The sequence below is a fragment of the Schistosoma haematobium genome, chromosome 6 (assembly GCF_000699445.3).
Source record: "Schistosoma haematobium chromosome 6, whole genome shotgun sequence".
Classification (NCBI taxonomy): Eukaryota; Metazoa; Platyhelminthes; class Trematoda; order Strigeidida; family Schistosomatidae; genus Schistosoma; species Schistosoma haematobium.
In genome coordinates this window covers 25,080,909-25,095,936 of record NC_067201.1, presented here as the reverse complement: position 1 = coordinate 25,095,936, position 15,028 = coordinate 25,080,909, and the positions used below count along the sequence as shown (strand labels likewise).

The 15,028-nt window shown below is 38.0% G+C and overlaps 1 protein-coding gene across 3 annotated transcripts; it reads right to left on the bottom strand.

Moving 5' to 3' along the window:
* Nucleotides 1-1,902: 1,902 nt before the first annotated feature.
* SERPINB1 (Leukocyte elastase inhibitor) lies at nucleotides 1,903-12,760 on the bottom strand. Of its 3 annotated transcripts, none has more exons than XM_051217227.1 (7): nucleotides 11,139-12,755; nucleotides 10,802-11,097; nucleotides 10,613-10,763; nucleotides 10,328-10,496; nucleotides 9,068-9,362; nucleotides 6,881-7,193; nucleotides 1,903-4,603 (listed from the first exon to the last, which is right to left on the bottom strand). In XM_051217227.1, exons 1-6 carry the CDS (start codon nucleotides 11,206-11,208, stop codon nucleotides 7,011-7,013), a joined length of 1,164 nt encoding a protein of 387 aa, XP_051065881.1. In that variant the 5' UTR covers nucleotides 11,209-12,755; the 3' UTR covers nucleotides 1,903-4,603; nucleotides 6,881-7,010. The 3 variants fall into 3 exon arrangements, with proteins under 3 accessions (XP_051065881.1, XP_051065882.1, XP_051065880.1); XM_051217229.1 differs by lacking the exon at nucleotides 1,903-4,603 and having other exon boundaries at nucleotides 6,765-7,193; nucleotides 10,802-10,883; nucleotides 10,927-11,097; nucleotides 11,139-12,751; XM_051217228.1 differs by lacking the exon at nucleotides 1,903-4,603 and having other exon boundaries at nucleotides 6,765-7,193; nucleotides 9,068-9,336; nucleotides 11,139-12,760.
* Between the last annotated feature and the right edge of the window lie 2,268 nt (nucleotides 12,761-15,028).

The following is a 15,028-nucleotide window of genomic DNA, read 5'->3' as shown; positions in this document are numbered from 1 at the left end:
CTAGCTATGTATTGTGCTGTACGGCATTTTCAACACTACATCGAAGGTCGTGAATTAATCTTTTCACGGACCATAAACCGCTCACCTTCTCTCTAAGCCCTCCTTCAGACAAGTACTCTCCCCGTGAGTCTCGACAACTGGACTACATTTCGCAGTTTACTTCAGATATTCAACACATCTCTGGAGCAAACAATGTAGTTGCAAACGCCTTGTCTCGCATAACTTCCTTGAACAGTTTCCAAGGAATCGACCTTCTTAAACTCGCCGAGCTTCAGAAAGAAGACACTGATCTTCAGCACAAGTTATCGTCTACAACCCTCAAACTACGCATCAAACAGATGGGAACAGGTAAGGAAACCTTACTTTGAGACACATCTACAGGTAGGGATCGCCCAATCGTGCCGAAACGTTATCGACACAACGTCTTCAATACGTTGCACAAACTTTCTCATCCAGGTGTTCGTGCAACCATCAAGCTTATAGCAGAACGGTTTTGCTGGTCTGGCATGAATAAAGACGTGAGGGAGTGGGCACGCTCCTGTGTAAGCTGCCAAAAATCTAAGGTTATCAAACACAATAAATGTCCGTTAGGCTTATTTAAAACTCCCGATGCTCATTTCGACCATGTTCATCTGGATTTGGTAGGATCTTCACCAGATTCAAATGGATACTATTACCTCTTGACCTGCGTAGACCGTTTCACTCGATGGCCAGAGGCAGCACCTACCAAGGACATCACTTTTGAAACAGTGGCCCGTGCTTTCGTCGAACGATGGGTAGCAAAGTTCGGCTGCCCTTCAACCATCACTACAGGTCGTGGACGCCATTTGGAATCTGAACTTTTCCGTTGTCTGACTGCACTATTAGGAATCATTCACTTGCGAATGACCGCCTACCATCCACAAGTAGACGGGTTGGTAGAAAGCTTTTGCCGACAACTAAACGCTTCACTATCAGCTGCAAACATTCCTCAGTAGACTGACGCTGTTCCAGTCATCTTACTAGGTACACGCAATGCAGTGAAAGCTGACATTGGATACACTGCGACTCAACTCGTTTATGGAACGACAATTCGGCTTCCAGGAGAATTCATGGATCCTTCATCTTCACCAATGGACATGGATGTAACCTTCTATACGAACAGGCTTACAAACGCAACGCATTCAGTTTAACCTGTTTCCGGTCGACCGCAATCAACTGATGTTTTCGTTCAATCTGACTTGCGATATATTACACACGTCTTTGTTCGTCGAGACTCACATCGACGACCTCTCGAATCAGCATACGAAGGATTCTTCAGAGTAGTTCAACGCGAACCCAAGTACTTTATAGTCGATAAGAACGGAACCAACGATAAAATCAGCATCGATCGCCTCAAAGCAGCGTGTTTACAATGCAATCCTATTCACGTCGATTTTTCCTCGGTACAATAGCACGGCACGACTCCCACACCTATAATACCTTATCCGACAGCCAACACACACGATGATATTTCTACAGTATCAGAAAATAAACTTAAAACAACGCGTTCTGGAAGAGTAGTAAGATTTCCAGAACATTTGGACGATTATTGCACGTAAGATACTAGTTGACATTTTATATCGTCTCGATTTTCCTTCGTACTATATATATTTAAAAAATTTTAATATGCTTATATATTCATATGTTTATTTAAAAAAACCGTATTATAAAAATCTTTTTTTTACGCTATTACGTGTACATGAGTTTATGTTTTGCATTTTTTCGCCCGCTTTGTGTTTTACGCGCGTACGAGTGCATTTCGACATGCACTTGCACAGTTTTCGGGGAACTGAAATTTTCATTGTACTTCTTCTTTTTTTACTATATTGTGTACTTCATGGTCCCTTATAGTAAAGAAAGACGATCAGACGCTGCTAAACCTAGCAAGCTATCAGAAGAGTGTCTCCCAACGGCAAACTCGTTAGGGTCATCACTACCCCACTAGAGGGGAGTGATCTGTAGCGGTAAATAAATCCCCAAAATAAATAGCTCTGTAGGTTTTCGACATTGGATGCTGACCACATTGGTTTTAATGTTCTCATCGTGCTGAAAGCGCTCGGTCGTGCATCCGCACCAGAGCACGATTGGGAACGCCGTGCTCAACAACCCCTGCAATCGCTAGCCAGATTAGATCAGACGATCCTCAATATATTGATAGCCTATCAAATATATCTTCGAACATCCTCGCTTCTGTCTTTTGATTTCACTTTATGGGTACGATTCGTATTAGAAGGTGTTACTGGTTAAAGCGTTATCAAACTCCGAATACCTATGGCATCTTCAAAGCAGGCAGTCGAAAAAGTGATAATCCTGACTAATTTGACTCGAGATGACCAGTTGTACATATATAGAAATGTCTTATCATTATAAACTGAAGCTATTATCATGCTATATGAAGTGCTTCTGTATATTCAAAGATCGTTTATTCATTTAATCCCTTCTAATTTCAAATAAAATTCTCATCCACAGTTGTAGGAATTCAATCACGTAGGCGATATTTCGTCGAACAAGTTTTACTAGTACTACCAAAGTATATTTCAAACAGCTGAACGGTTGCTTCGGTGAATAAGGACGAATTTTGTGTCGGATTAGTGTCCTTCATCGATTAATTAAAGTTTTGGGTGATAGACGACAGGGTTAGTCGCACGGGTGGGTCCGTAGTGAACAAGAACACAAGTTGTTTCAGTCAAATGCATTTGAATACAAAATTATAGAATATCTTGGTAAAATTTGAGAACCATACAGTAAATAACTCATTTGCAAACTGTCAATCAATCGTCTCAGAATTCATTGTTCTCTCGTTTCCACACAAATCATTCTCCGTTCTTGTTCTCTTCTCTGATCATAAACTTCTGCCGCCAGGCAATTCACTTACAATTCATGATACAGATTCTGATTGAGATTTGTGTAGTAAGGACAGAAGGCCTACGGCCTATGATATTCCTTTTCTAGTATGCTTCTCTAAGTGTCCAGTCTTCTCTTGAATGAGTCAGTTGAAGGTGCGGAAACCATTGCTTTGGGTAACATGTTCCAAGTATGTTGTGTATATTGTAGTGAACATGGTAGTATTCAAATTAGTGAGTGTCCGCTGTAAAGTCGGGAGGGTTCTAAACCCCATAGCTGCGACTTCTCGGGAATCGGCCGTGGACTCATGATTATGGCTCACTGTCACCCCAAGATCCCTATGAGACCGGACCACGGGTACTGGTGCTTCCCCTATTGTGTACTTAATAATCATTATATCCCCCAAGTGCATGTAGACTCACACCGTCTCCATATAAACGGTGCTGTAAGCCATTATCACGTTGGTCGTGTAAAGAATGTTGTTCTATCAAATCTCTGCTGATTCTAGAGGTGATCGAGATGCTAAATACAGCTAGGAAATCGCCGTCTGATAAACAGGCAGCAGCAGATGAGCAGAACTCTGCTTTCGAGGAAATTGAGAGCATTATTCTGAGCCCAGCTCTAGACTTAAATAAGACCATAAAGATGGACCTCATCAGGGAAGTATATAAGCATATGGGTGAAAGCATTGTTACAAGGAGAAAAAAGAAGCGCGCTGAGTAGAAGAAACTACCTATTGACAGTGCTGAGGCATGTGAACCTGTGGGTTCAGTTCCGGATCCACAAATCAATGTAACACAAGCTTTGGGGGAGCCACGTCCGAGCAGTGTAGAAGTGATAAAGAGACAAAGCAAGATAAATGAGAGGCTCTCAGTCACACCTCGGAAAAAAGTAAGAAAACAGAACGTAACCTCTGCGTTTGACGTTGAATTAAAATCGGATTGCAAGGAAGAGACGGTTTCAGGAACTAATGTTCCACAGAGTGTCAAGACAGACCTCACTGAGAGGTCATTGTTCACCAGCTAAGAGAATCTTCCAGTAAGGAACCAAAGACTAGATTTCAGCACGACCTCAGTCTTATCAAGTACTTACTGGGCCAGTTACTCGCAGAAACAGTTTCAGGAGTTAGCGTCTGTAAACTTTATAGAATAAGACAAAAAGGAGATTCTGAAAGTATTTGGAAACGCCACATCATGAAGGTCACCTTTGCTATGGTTGAAGAAAGAAACCTAATACTCTGTAACTCACGTAAACTGATTGGATCCGGAGTATACGTCCGTCAGGATCACAACATAGCTGGTCGTATTAAGAGACGAGCTGCACAAGTTGAAATAAACGTGTGCCACCAAAACATTAAAAGAAACCTCGTTCTTAAGGGTCTTCAGATTGTGAAATTTCAAAGCAAAACGATTCCAAAACCACTCTGGGTGATAACGCAAAGTTCTTCACAAAACTAAAGGTATGCTACACAAACACTAGCAGCCTACTAAATAAAATGGCGGAACTCAAGATAATGATGGATAAAGAGAAACCGGATTATATTGCTATGTCAGAAACATGGTTAACGTCAGAAGTATTAGATAATGACACACAGTTGACTGGTATTTCATCCAGTAGGGCTGATAGATTGAACGGTATAGGAGGTAGGGTTATTCTGTACACCAAAAGGACCCCAACAATAACAGCAGTCGAGACAGTGGTACGCGTTTCAGGGACATGTGAACTGGTGCGTTGCAAGCTGAAATGTAGACGGTAAGATATTGAATTAGTTGTAGTATATCGCGGTCCGAAATGTGTAGTACATGATTTCCTCCTAAGCAAAATTATGTCCTGGTGTAATAGGGGTAAAAGCTTTATAGTAGGCGACTTTAATGCACCATATATAAATTGAGTCAACTTAGAAGTAGGGTAATCGATAATGTCACTCAACTGCAAACTGTTTGAAACCTCCATTATCCTAGCTTAATCCCAACAAGTTAGAAATCTCACAATATATGAATTCGAAACCCCTCTTCTCTTTTGTATTTAGTCTTCACATAAGGTGATGACATCGGTCAAATGACTTTCCTCCCACCACTAGGGATAAGTGACCATGCAGTCACATCACTCAAATTCATGGCTGAGATTGCCTGTCAAACAAATGTGCTGACCTGTCGTAACATATGGAAGGCAGATATGGAGGCAATGGACTCCGTAGCATTGCTTGAAAACTGGAAATTGACTCAACGGCATCAGCGTAAGTCATGGACTCATTTCAGGCAGTTATACAGTCGGGTGACTCAACCTTACGTATCCTGGACAGTTCCAAATTAGAAGATGGCCATTCCTGGATATACCGGGATGTTCGACGTTTACGAAGACAAAAGAAATGTCGGAATGTCGCTATCAGCCTTGGCATGGAAGGAAAATAATATATCAAGCAAGATTTAGGAGATCAAGATTTGAGTGAGAGAGCGATATGCGTAGACTGCACCAAGCGTTCAAATAAACACATTGACATGGTTATGATAGCGCTTATTCCAACTCAAGGAAATAAACGAATTGTTACTCTGTCGATAACGTTGTCTGTCAGATGAAAGGGATTAACCGTTCTTCAAAATAATCATGAGTGTTACTACAGATTTTATTGAATGATATATGTAAATTGGTGATAAACCTTAACTTATGAGGTATCTGTGGTTCTTTGTGAGTCTGGAAGTCTGAAAGAGAAAAGCTTTCTGTAATAATAGCTTTAAGAATGACTGTGACATGCTGAGTATTGTAGTAGTGATAAGCTGGGTCGATTACATATGATTAACACGAAATTAGATTTATGTTCCGAAGATAAGATGTATACAGGCAGAAATAGGAGACCTCAGTCATCATAATGGGCGACCTATGCTCCTTCACGACGAACAACATACGTAAATAATTAAGCACAGTAATTGCTCTGAAATCAATCAAAGTACATCTTATGATATAATATAGGATCTTTTGAAATTAATTATTTTTTACCAGAAAAAGTATCAGATTCACACATGCTGAATTCTAATTCCAAGTTTGCGAACACTGATTACAAGTTGTTCAGTACTAGAATATTGCCTGTATATTGGAAATCCAATTCATTACAGCTGCTTTTCGAACATCATCACTGATGGTAAGAAGTGGCAGGATTGAGAAATCGAGATAGAGTTTTTCGTGGATGATCATTCTCATGATGTCCAGAAAAAGCCAACTGAATACAATTATGCTATGTGTTTCGTTACGATTTTTCGGATTCAAAGTGTACTTCATAATTGTCACTATGTATTTACTCTACACATTCATAACTGCTGTTCATACATCGATAATTTTCATGTCAATCATACGTAATAAATATACAAGTGAGAATATACAGTATTCATTTGAAGACAATAAGATGTCTAAACTAAAATGACCGCTTCGATTCACGCTCCATTCTCACTCATTCATTAGACAACAACATCAATTGACTGAATAGTGAATAATAAATCTATAGTGTAAAACAATTCATATCAGCTATCCAATCCACATTGTTCTCTACATTTTCATTGCAACAATTTCTGAAATCTTATCATCAAAAAATATGTAAATCACTGATGTACCAAAAATGAGTTGAGATTGTGGAGTATCGCCAAACTGACTATTCACACAAGAATAGGTTCAACTTACAAAATGTTTACAGGCATCCTGTTTTCACGTAATGGCACAAAAATATCAATCCATATAATCTCATTTGAGTTCTGTGGTTTCAAAATTGTCACTGGTGCACATACGTGTGTTATTTTCATACCATTTGAATAGCTAGTCGATCTTTATAGGCTATGACGTAATTCCATAGATCTGGTCTTTACTATTACCTAACAACATATATGTGTTATTTTAAAAATACGAATATGAAGAACAGAACAAAGTTTTATTAGTTACTGATCAGTAACCATGTGAACATAAAAGTCATATTATAAAAAAGAATTTTAAAAAATCATCAAAACATTAAAAAAGAACTCCAAAAAAATACCTGATCACAGAAATAAAAGTGAAATGAATTCTCTCATTAAAATTATTACTAGTCATATATGAATAACAAAATCAATAGTAGGCAATTTGATCATTCTTGTAAGCTAATAAATGATCAACTTTTCTTATTATTAGTCATTCAATGGTGATGTAATATGTCCAAGAAATATTGGTAGACAATTATTCCAAACAATTGAAATAAAGAATGGATGATCAACACGAAATTCGGGTACAGGTTTGTGAGGTCTCAGAGATGTGCAGTATACCATTTGTGTCGCTGTAGCTGCAGCCGCCACTGCACCTTTTTCATCCACCTATATATGTATTGGGAATAAAAGAATAAATAAGCAGAGACAAACAATGAAAGATACTATTTGTATACTGTCTCGAATAATTCAAAATACACAAAATAATATTACTTAGTTTTTTTATTTATTTATTTAAATACACAAACATTGGTAAAAGGATGCACCAAATAGATATGAGCAACATAAATCATTTAATTTCTGTCAGGGTTGGGATACTGCTCAGGTGCCCATATCGAAGCAAGTAGGTGATGACCAACAATACGTTCATACGGCATTTGTTTCCTTAGGTTCTTGGAACCCATGTGCACCATTGGTTTGGAATCAGGGTTTTCCAACTCCCTAGTTGGACTCACCGTGTTCAACAATTCAGTAAACAACACCCCCGCCGCCAAAAGGTAGTGATGTGATGTAAAAATTATTCTAATATTCTTTTATAACAAAATTACTGTAATCTCAGTCACCTTGTATTCTATTTCCATATTTTAATCCCGTTGTTTGGATATAATTGTATCTCACGAGAGTTGTGATCACGTTAGTCATTTATTTATTTACCTATTTTGAGTTCGGTTCGTCAAATGAGGAATAAATATGGTAATTTCCAACTCGATCGTTTACTCTCTCCGCTTGCCAACCTATCAGATCATAGCTTAGTGATGGGAAAGATTTCTTCCTTCAACGCTGTCCAGTCATGAATCAGACCTATGTATTATAAATCTCAGGGTAGTACTAAATACTCTAAAATAGGTCGAGACAACCCTCTTCCCACATATCATGCAGACTAAAGGATAGGTAGATAAGAGAAATAGTGCCGTATATGTGACCTCTATACTGACGCCCAATTTCTGTCAAACTGTTCGTTCTAATCTTGACTAATATTCGTATATCAGAATTATTGCTTATTTGGTACGTCTTTAATGAAAGCTCAAAAACAAAATACTCGACCTTGTTTTAATGATAGCCACATCAACACAAATTCTGTTGGCAACTGAATATACTCGGTGGTAAACCTATGGTATTCTGAAAGTACATCAAATTGAGATGAGTGTTATTGTATCAATCCATTAATTAGAGAGAATTTTCCATCAAGAAAATCAATGACAACATTTTATAACAGGGATTCAGATAGGAAAGACTGAAAATTTTGACAAAAGTCTACAGTTAAGCACTTGAGGTAATCAGAAATTTTGTATCCAGGTAAACATACAAATTCTCTCTGTAATGCTGTCATTTCTATGACGAAAGTGGTATACACCAACCTAGATCAAGCTTTTTATCATTCGTATGTTAATATTGACATGAAGTGAATTAGTAAGCATACTACTTAATGGATGTAGGGCAAGATCAGTCCTAGCTCACGTTGAAATATGACTTTGAGCAGACAACCATTGACTCGGAAAGATGTGCAATATTGTGTATGAACACAGTGAACCAAATATTGATGTTATCTGTTGTTTTACGAAACAACAAGTTAAATTTTATTCAATCGATTTCTTCGAAAACTCTAGTGACTTGTGCACAATTTGTGCATAACACACAAATTTTTCTCATTTTCGTAACTATTCAGTAGTGTTGAATATAAAAAGAAATGCAAATATGTACGTTTGTATTTATAACCAAATGATGTGCTATAAATTGCATTTGATTTCAGTGAACATTTGTCAATCAACACGAGATTCAAGAAATTATGCAACTATGAAAATGTATTACTAATAGCCAGAACTGATAACATAATTGTATATTACATATTCAACTACATTTACAAATAGCCAATGAATATTAAAAAACCGGAACAATCGTACCTCCTCAAAACTGGTACATAATTAACTGAGATCAAAACAATTCCCAAAAATGTGTTTTCTACATGTATCTAATTGACTTACTTCAAAAACAGCTTTATGCATCACATCTGATATACACATCCTATCTGAGTCAGAAACATTTGAAAAATCAGCTGATAAAGAACAGAATGCATCGTTTATTCCCAATTTCCGCAGATGATCTTTCAGTTTTATTGCAGAACCTTCTCTTAATCTAAATTTAGGCAAATACAAACGCATTTTTGTATTTTGAAAACTCGTGGAAAGTATTGAAGAAATTCCACCATGTTTATACATTGAATCCAGTAAATCGGGCAATCCGTCATTTGCATCTGGAAGAATGATCAATAACGTAAACCTGGGTAACGAAGTGTTTGAAAAAGAAGGGATACTAAAGTAATATCAAGGAATAATTAGACAAAAACGGATACATTCAATAATCTCAATATAAAAACATGGTGCATTCGTACTACCACACCCAGTTTCACCTACAGTTTTCAAAGTGCATCAGATAGTTATCTTTCATAAACTGAACCAACTTTGGTTAAGCTAACATTATTTGGAGTTGTTTCCAGTGGTAGATTTATTAAGTATTTATTCACTGTATCGCAGAGTCAAATATATCTCATTATACATTTTCAGTAATAAAATACTATATATAATCCCTGCATAAAATCTGTACCCTTCATTTTGGTCTAAGAATTTACATTTCAATTGGATCGCACTTAATCTTGACCTTACAGCTTAAAAAATCACTGAAATGTGTGTAAAATAGTTTGTGGTTGAAAGTCGAAACGACGTTAAAACACTTTACTAGTTGAACAGATATGAATAAAAAATGTTTTGATTAGTGTTTAGAATACCGACATACAAGTATGGCAGCATAATAACATACATTAAAATAAGTACGGCGGTGGTTACAAGTAATAAACAACAAACCCTGGACATAGGTTTCGTGCTATTTGACAGCTGTTAGCAAGGTGTACCTGTATACTTGAGGGAACTGATCACTACTCATTGGTCAATCAATTGTAAATGCATAATAATTATAAATTTAGTCTATTAGTTCGAGCCCTTCACTAAATGAAGAGACGATAAAAGCAGCACACCTTCTAGCAACTAGTAGATTACACGTTCAAACCTCAATTTTAAGTGTTGAATAAATTGATACATATTGTGGAGAACTCAAAATGCTACAATTATGAGTGATTTTCTATCAGTGTTTGTTATTTAGCTTACTACTGAAAATTATTACATTAGTTTTCTAAAAGCACATCACAAAGCAGTAAAATACAAAACAATCCTTTAAATATTATTACTCACTTAGGGTCTTTAAATGGTATCTTCGCAGCACGTGACCTCAAGTGGGGTAAACTGACCATATCGAAATATGATTCGTTATACATCAACTTCACAATCATTTTTGATCCATTCAATTCATAAAACTCGCTAGTATGTGAGTTATCCTCAGGAAAACACATATTCCACAAACCTAAATAACAACACCGGTTAAGATTTTTCAACTGATATCAGGTAGACAAATATAAAGTGGATGCAGTTAAAATGAAATTTATAATTATTCACAGTTAGATTCATGTATCCTTTTACCTTTGAAGTATGTAGTAGCTGTCACTACAGCAGACGTGTCCTTTGTTAAAGAACTGGGTGAAAGCAGTTCTTGAATTTGTCCTTTAGTTTGTTTACTAACCCACTGGTTTATCCGGTTTCGAGAACCTTCTATGTCAGTCTCAAATGCCACCTTTGCGCAAAAAATAGTAACAAATAGCAAGAAATTACATGTTCTGTTGGAGCATCGTAGTATGTCTTCAGATTAGTTTTGAACTGTTCCTTGATTCTCACATTTTGTGCAACGAACAATCTATTAGCAAGGATTATATTAACACCTTCACTAGGTTTCGAACAATCATTTAGAAGTTGAGCAATCTCATGATGAACTTGATCATGTTCTAAACAGTCAGACAATTGCATTGCCTTTATCATCTCGGCTTTCGTATTGTTCCCACTGCCTGAAAGAACCATTCCGAGGGCAGTATAGATATTGAACGGCGAGAGAAAAACATTTTTCCATTGACCTAAACACATTCGTAGGAGCATTGTAGCAGAACGAACTCACCATGAGTTTCATTTAATATTTGTTCGTAAAACTTGTCAGTGAAGTTCGTAAGTGACTTTAATGCCTCCATCTTGTAGGAAGTAGAAGTACATCAGAACAATGACTACAATAAAATATTCGCAGTGCAAAACGTCAAAGAAACAGAGCAACAATCTAATATCAAGAACTTCAACCTGAGAATGCGGTTGGTTAAAATTCCACTAATGCAGCTATCCTCTTACGAGGCTTACAAGTCAGTCAGTACAATATTTAATTTCATATGGTGACATGGACGATCTTTAGTCAACCGACTATCATTAGAAAAAACCACTGTGAAGAAAGTTGTGTAACATATTGGTAATAATGATTCGCACCACTTTCGAATCAATGGAATGCCTATATACAAAATTATAAATTATAACAGCCCAGATGACCTTAATAAAAAAGCCAACTGTGAAACAAACTCAAGTTTTCCATCTACGTTAGTTACAATGTAAACCTATTCCTGACCCAATTAAAGGCACATTCTACTCATGATAACCGATTTATATCATAGTAAACCTTTAGAAATAAAGCCAGATTATATGCTAAAAATGAAACGAATACGTTGGAACGAGTTCAAGAGATAGATATTGAGAAAGTAAAATCGCATTGCCACCTTACCAATAGGAAACATATATCCTAATCGTCCACGTTTTATTGAAGTTTCGGTGGTGACCGTATATCAATTTACCGTATACTGAAAGACCATGACATTACCATGTTTCGTTAAACGGCGGCCATCTACTTTAGGCTTAACGTCTAAAATGTGGTTGTTGTCTACCTTTGGCCCAAATATATGACGAATAGTCTACTGTTCACCTAAATTGACACCGAACGGCAAATGACTATACCAGTGATCTACGTTGCATCAATAGCAGTCAACACTGAAGTTAATTGTAATGAAATTCCGCCAACTTTGATTGAACACAGTAGCTGCAGCAATGAAAGACTTCTGTGTGATGATGGTATATGTAACAAGTTCAGTTAATTTCCTCAAAAATCTGATATTTTTAACATTAACTGCAGTTGTCGTGTGGCTTTTTATAGAAATAAAGGCGAACATGGGAGACATTTGTGGACTGGCAAAATGTATGTTGAAAATTTGAGCGAAGGTAGATAATCCGGAGCATTTAGGCGAAAAGTAGACAGTTCAGCAACATTTAAAACACAAAGCAACGTAAATGGTAAGATCCACATTACTTCTCACTGACAGGCGACAAAACAGATATTAGGGCACCTTTCCCCATTATTTCCACTCTAAAGAGTGCATGGGAAATGGTCTAAAGACCATGTGTTTCCACTTGTCAAGTATTTAACTATTATAAAATCTCGGAGAAGAAAGGATCGAGACTAGGAAAACAACGGCTCGAAGTACTAACATGAACCTAGAAAATAGGTAAAGAACTAAAATATTCAGTCTTCGACAAGTTTACACTTAGTCTGAAAGTAGGTTGTTTGCTAGTGTAATGTGAGGAGAAGAGAATCGACAGCAATTAAAAATTACACAAACGTGAGGACAGGACAATCTAACAATCGAGACAACAAGTTGACATTCTAACGTTCCGAACGAGTTACGTCACTTTTCAAATATTGTTAATAGCCAGTACCATCCAATGCCCAATATTTCGACCCTCAAAAATTAATAGCTGAAATGAATTGGTGTGCAGTCTTATGATACTGACGGCTATCGTTAGTGATTTCTTCAAATACAAGTTCAGCTCACGTAAAGATTAACCCATGAAATCTTTTGGTATGTTCCTCTAATCTGATTCAACAACTAGATAGCTTATATTCCTTTGTTTAAATATATCTTCCTCTCACAACATCTAATAATTCTAGTTTCGTCAGGCCTAGGACTCTCTTACGAGATACTTCACACAGAAGTGTTGTCAAACACTGATCATCTATATTGTATTTTTAACAACCTAACGTTAGCAACATGGTTTGATTGCATCTACGGTTCAGAGTTACTGTTTGCAGAAAGTGAATGTACCTTATCCGTTGGATGAAATTATTCCCAGTGAACTGGCGTATTTTGAGTCCGACTGAACTTTTCAAAAGGTTCAAGTGGTTGTGTACGGAATAGAGGAAGCTTTCGCTTAACAGGCTCCCGTGTCTAGTAGTAGGGGTTCACCAATACCTCCAGGCAAGAACCTAGGTATACTTACTACTTACTTCCACTTACGCCTGTTACTCCTCGTGAAGAACCATAGGCCGCTCAGCAGCATTCTACATCCAACCCTGTCCTGGGCAATCCTTTCTAGCTCCTTCCAGCTGTAATTCATCGTTTTCATATCTGCTTCTATTATCCGACGTAATGTGTTCTTTGGCCTTCCTCTTTTCCGCTTCCCTTCAGGATTACAAGTTAGAGCTTGCCTCGCGATGCAGTTTGACGATTTGCGTAATGTATGTCCTATCCATTCCCATTGTCTTTTCCTAATTTCTTCTTCAGCTGGAAGTTGGTTTGTTCTCTCCCAGAGAAGGCTGTTACTGATGGTATCCGGCCAATGGATGTTGAGTATCCTGCGAAGACAGCTGTTTATAAATACTTGTACCTTCTTGATGGTGGTTGTTGTAGTTCTCCAAGTTTCAGCTCCATACAGTAGAACTGCCTTGACGTTGGTATTGAAGATTCTGACTTTGATATTGGTTGAAAGTTGTTTTGAGTTCCATATGTTCTTCAATTGTAGGAATGCGACCCTTGCTTTGCCAATCCTTGCCTTTACGTCTGCATCTGAGCCTCCTTGTTCATCGATGATGCTTCCCAGGTATGTGAAGGATTCTACATCTTCCAAAGTTTCGCCATCAAGAGTGATTGGATTACTGTTCTCCGCTTTGAATTTGAGGACCTTGGTTTTTTCTTTGTGTATGCTGAGGCCTACTGATGCAGAGACTGCCGCTACACTAGCTGTCTTCATCTGCATCTGTTCGTGTGTGCGCGATAGGAGGGCTAGGTCATCTGAGAAGTCCAAATCGTCTAGTTGATTCTGAGCTGTCCATTGTATGCCGTGTTTTCCTTCAGATGTCGAGGTCTTCATAATCCAGTTGACCACCAGAAGAAAAAGAAAGGGGAGAGTAAACTGCCTTGTCTGACTCCGGTCCTTACTTGGAATGCATCTGTCAGCTGTCCTCCATGCACGACCTTGCACTGTAGTCCGTCGTATGAGTTCCGATTAACATTGACAATCTTCTCAGGAACTCCGTAGTGTCGAGGAAGTTTCCATAATGTCCTCCTATCTACACTGTCGAATGCCTTTTCATAATCAATGAAGTTGATGCATAGTGACGAGTTCCACTCAACTGATTGTTCGACGATGATCCGTAGTGTTGCAATTTGGTCTGTGCACAACCGATCCTTACGTAATCCAGCTTGTTGATCTCGAAGTTGAGCGTCTACTGCATCTTTTATCCGGTTCAGCAACACTCTGTTGAAAACTTTCCCTGGTATTGACAGTAGTGTAATGCCTCTGTAGTTTTCACATTTGGTCAGATCTCCTTTCTTTGGAATCTTGACGAGGCGCCCTTCTTTCCAGTCCATTGGCACTTGTTCCTCCTCCCAAATCTTTTTGAATAGAAGGTAAAGCATGCTTGTGGTTTCAGTGCTTCAGCTGGTATGTTGTCGGGTCCTGCTGCTTTCCCGTTCTTGATTTGTCTGACGGCCATTCTAATTTCTTCCGTCGTTGGTGGGTTGACATCTATAGGAAGATCTGTGTGCTGCTTCGATGTCCGCTGGATTCATTGGAGCTGGCCTGTAGCTCTTCTAGAGTTACTGCCGATCCCAAGCCCGGGTAAAGGAGGAGGGTTGGGCATGGGGTTAGCGTCCCCATCCCGTAGAAAACTAACTCGCTAAAAAACGCTCACCAGAAGAA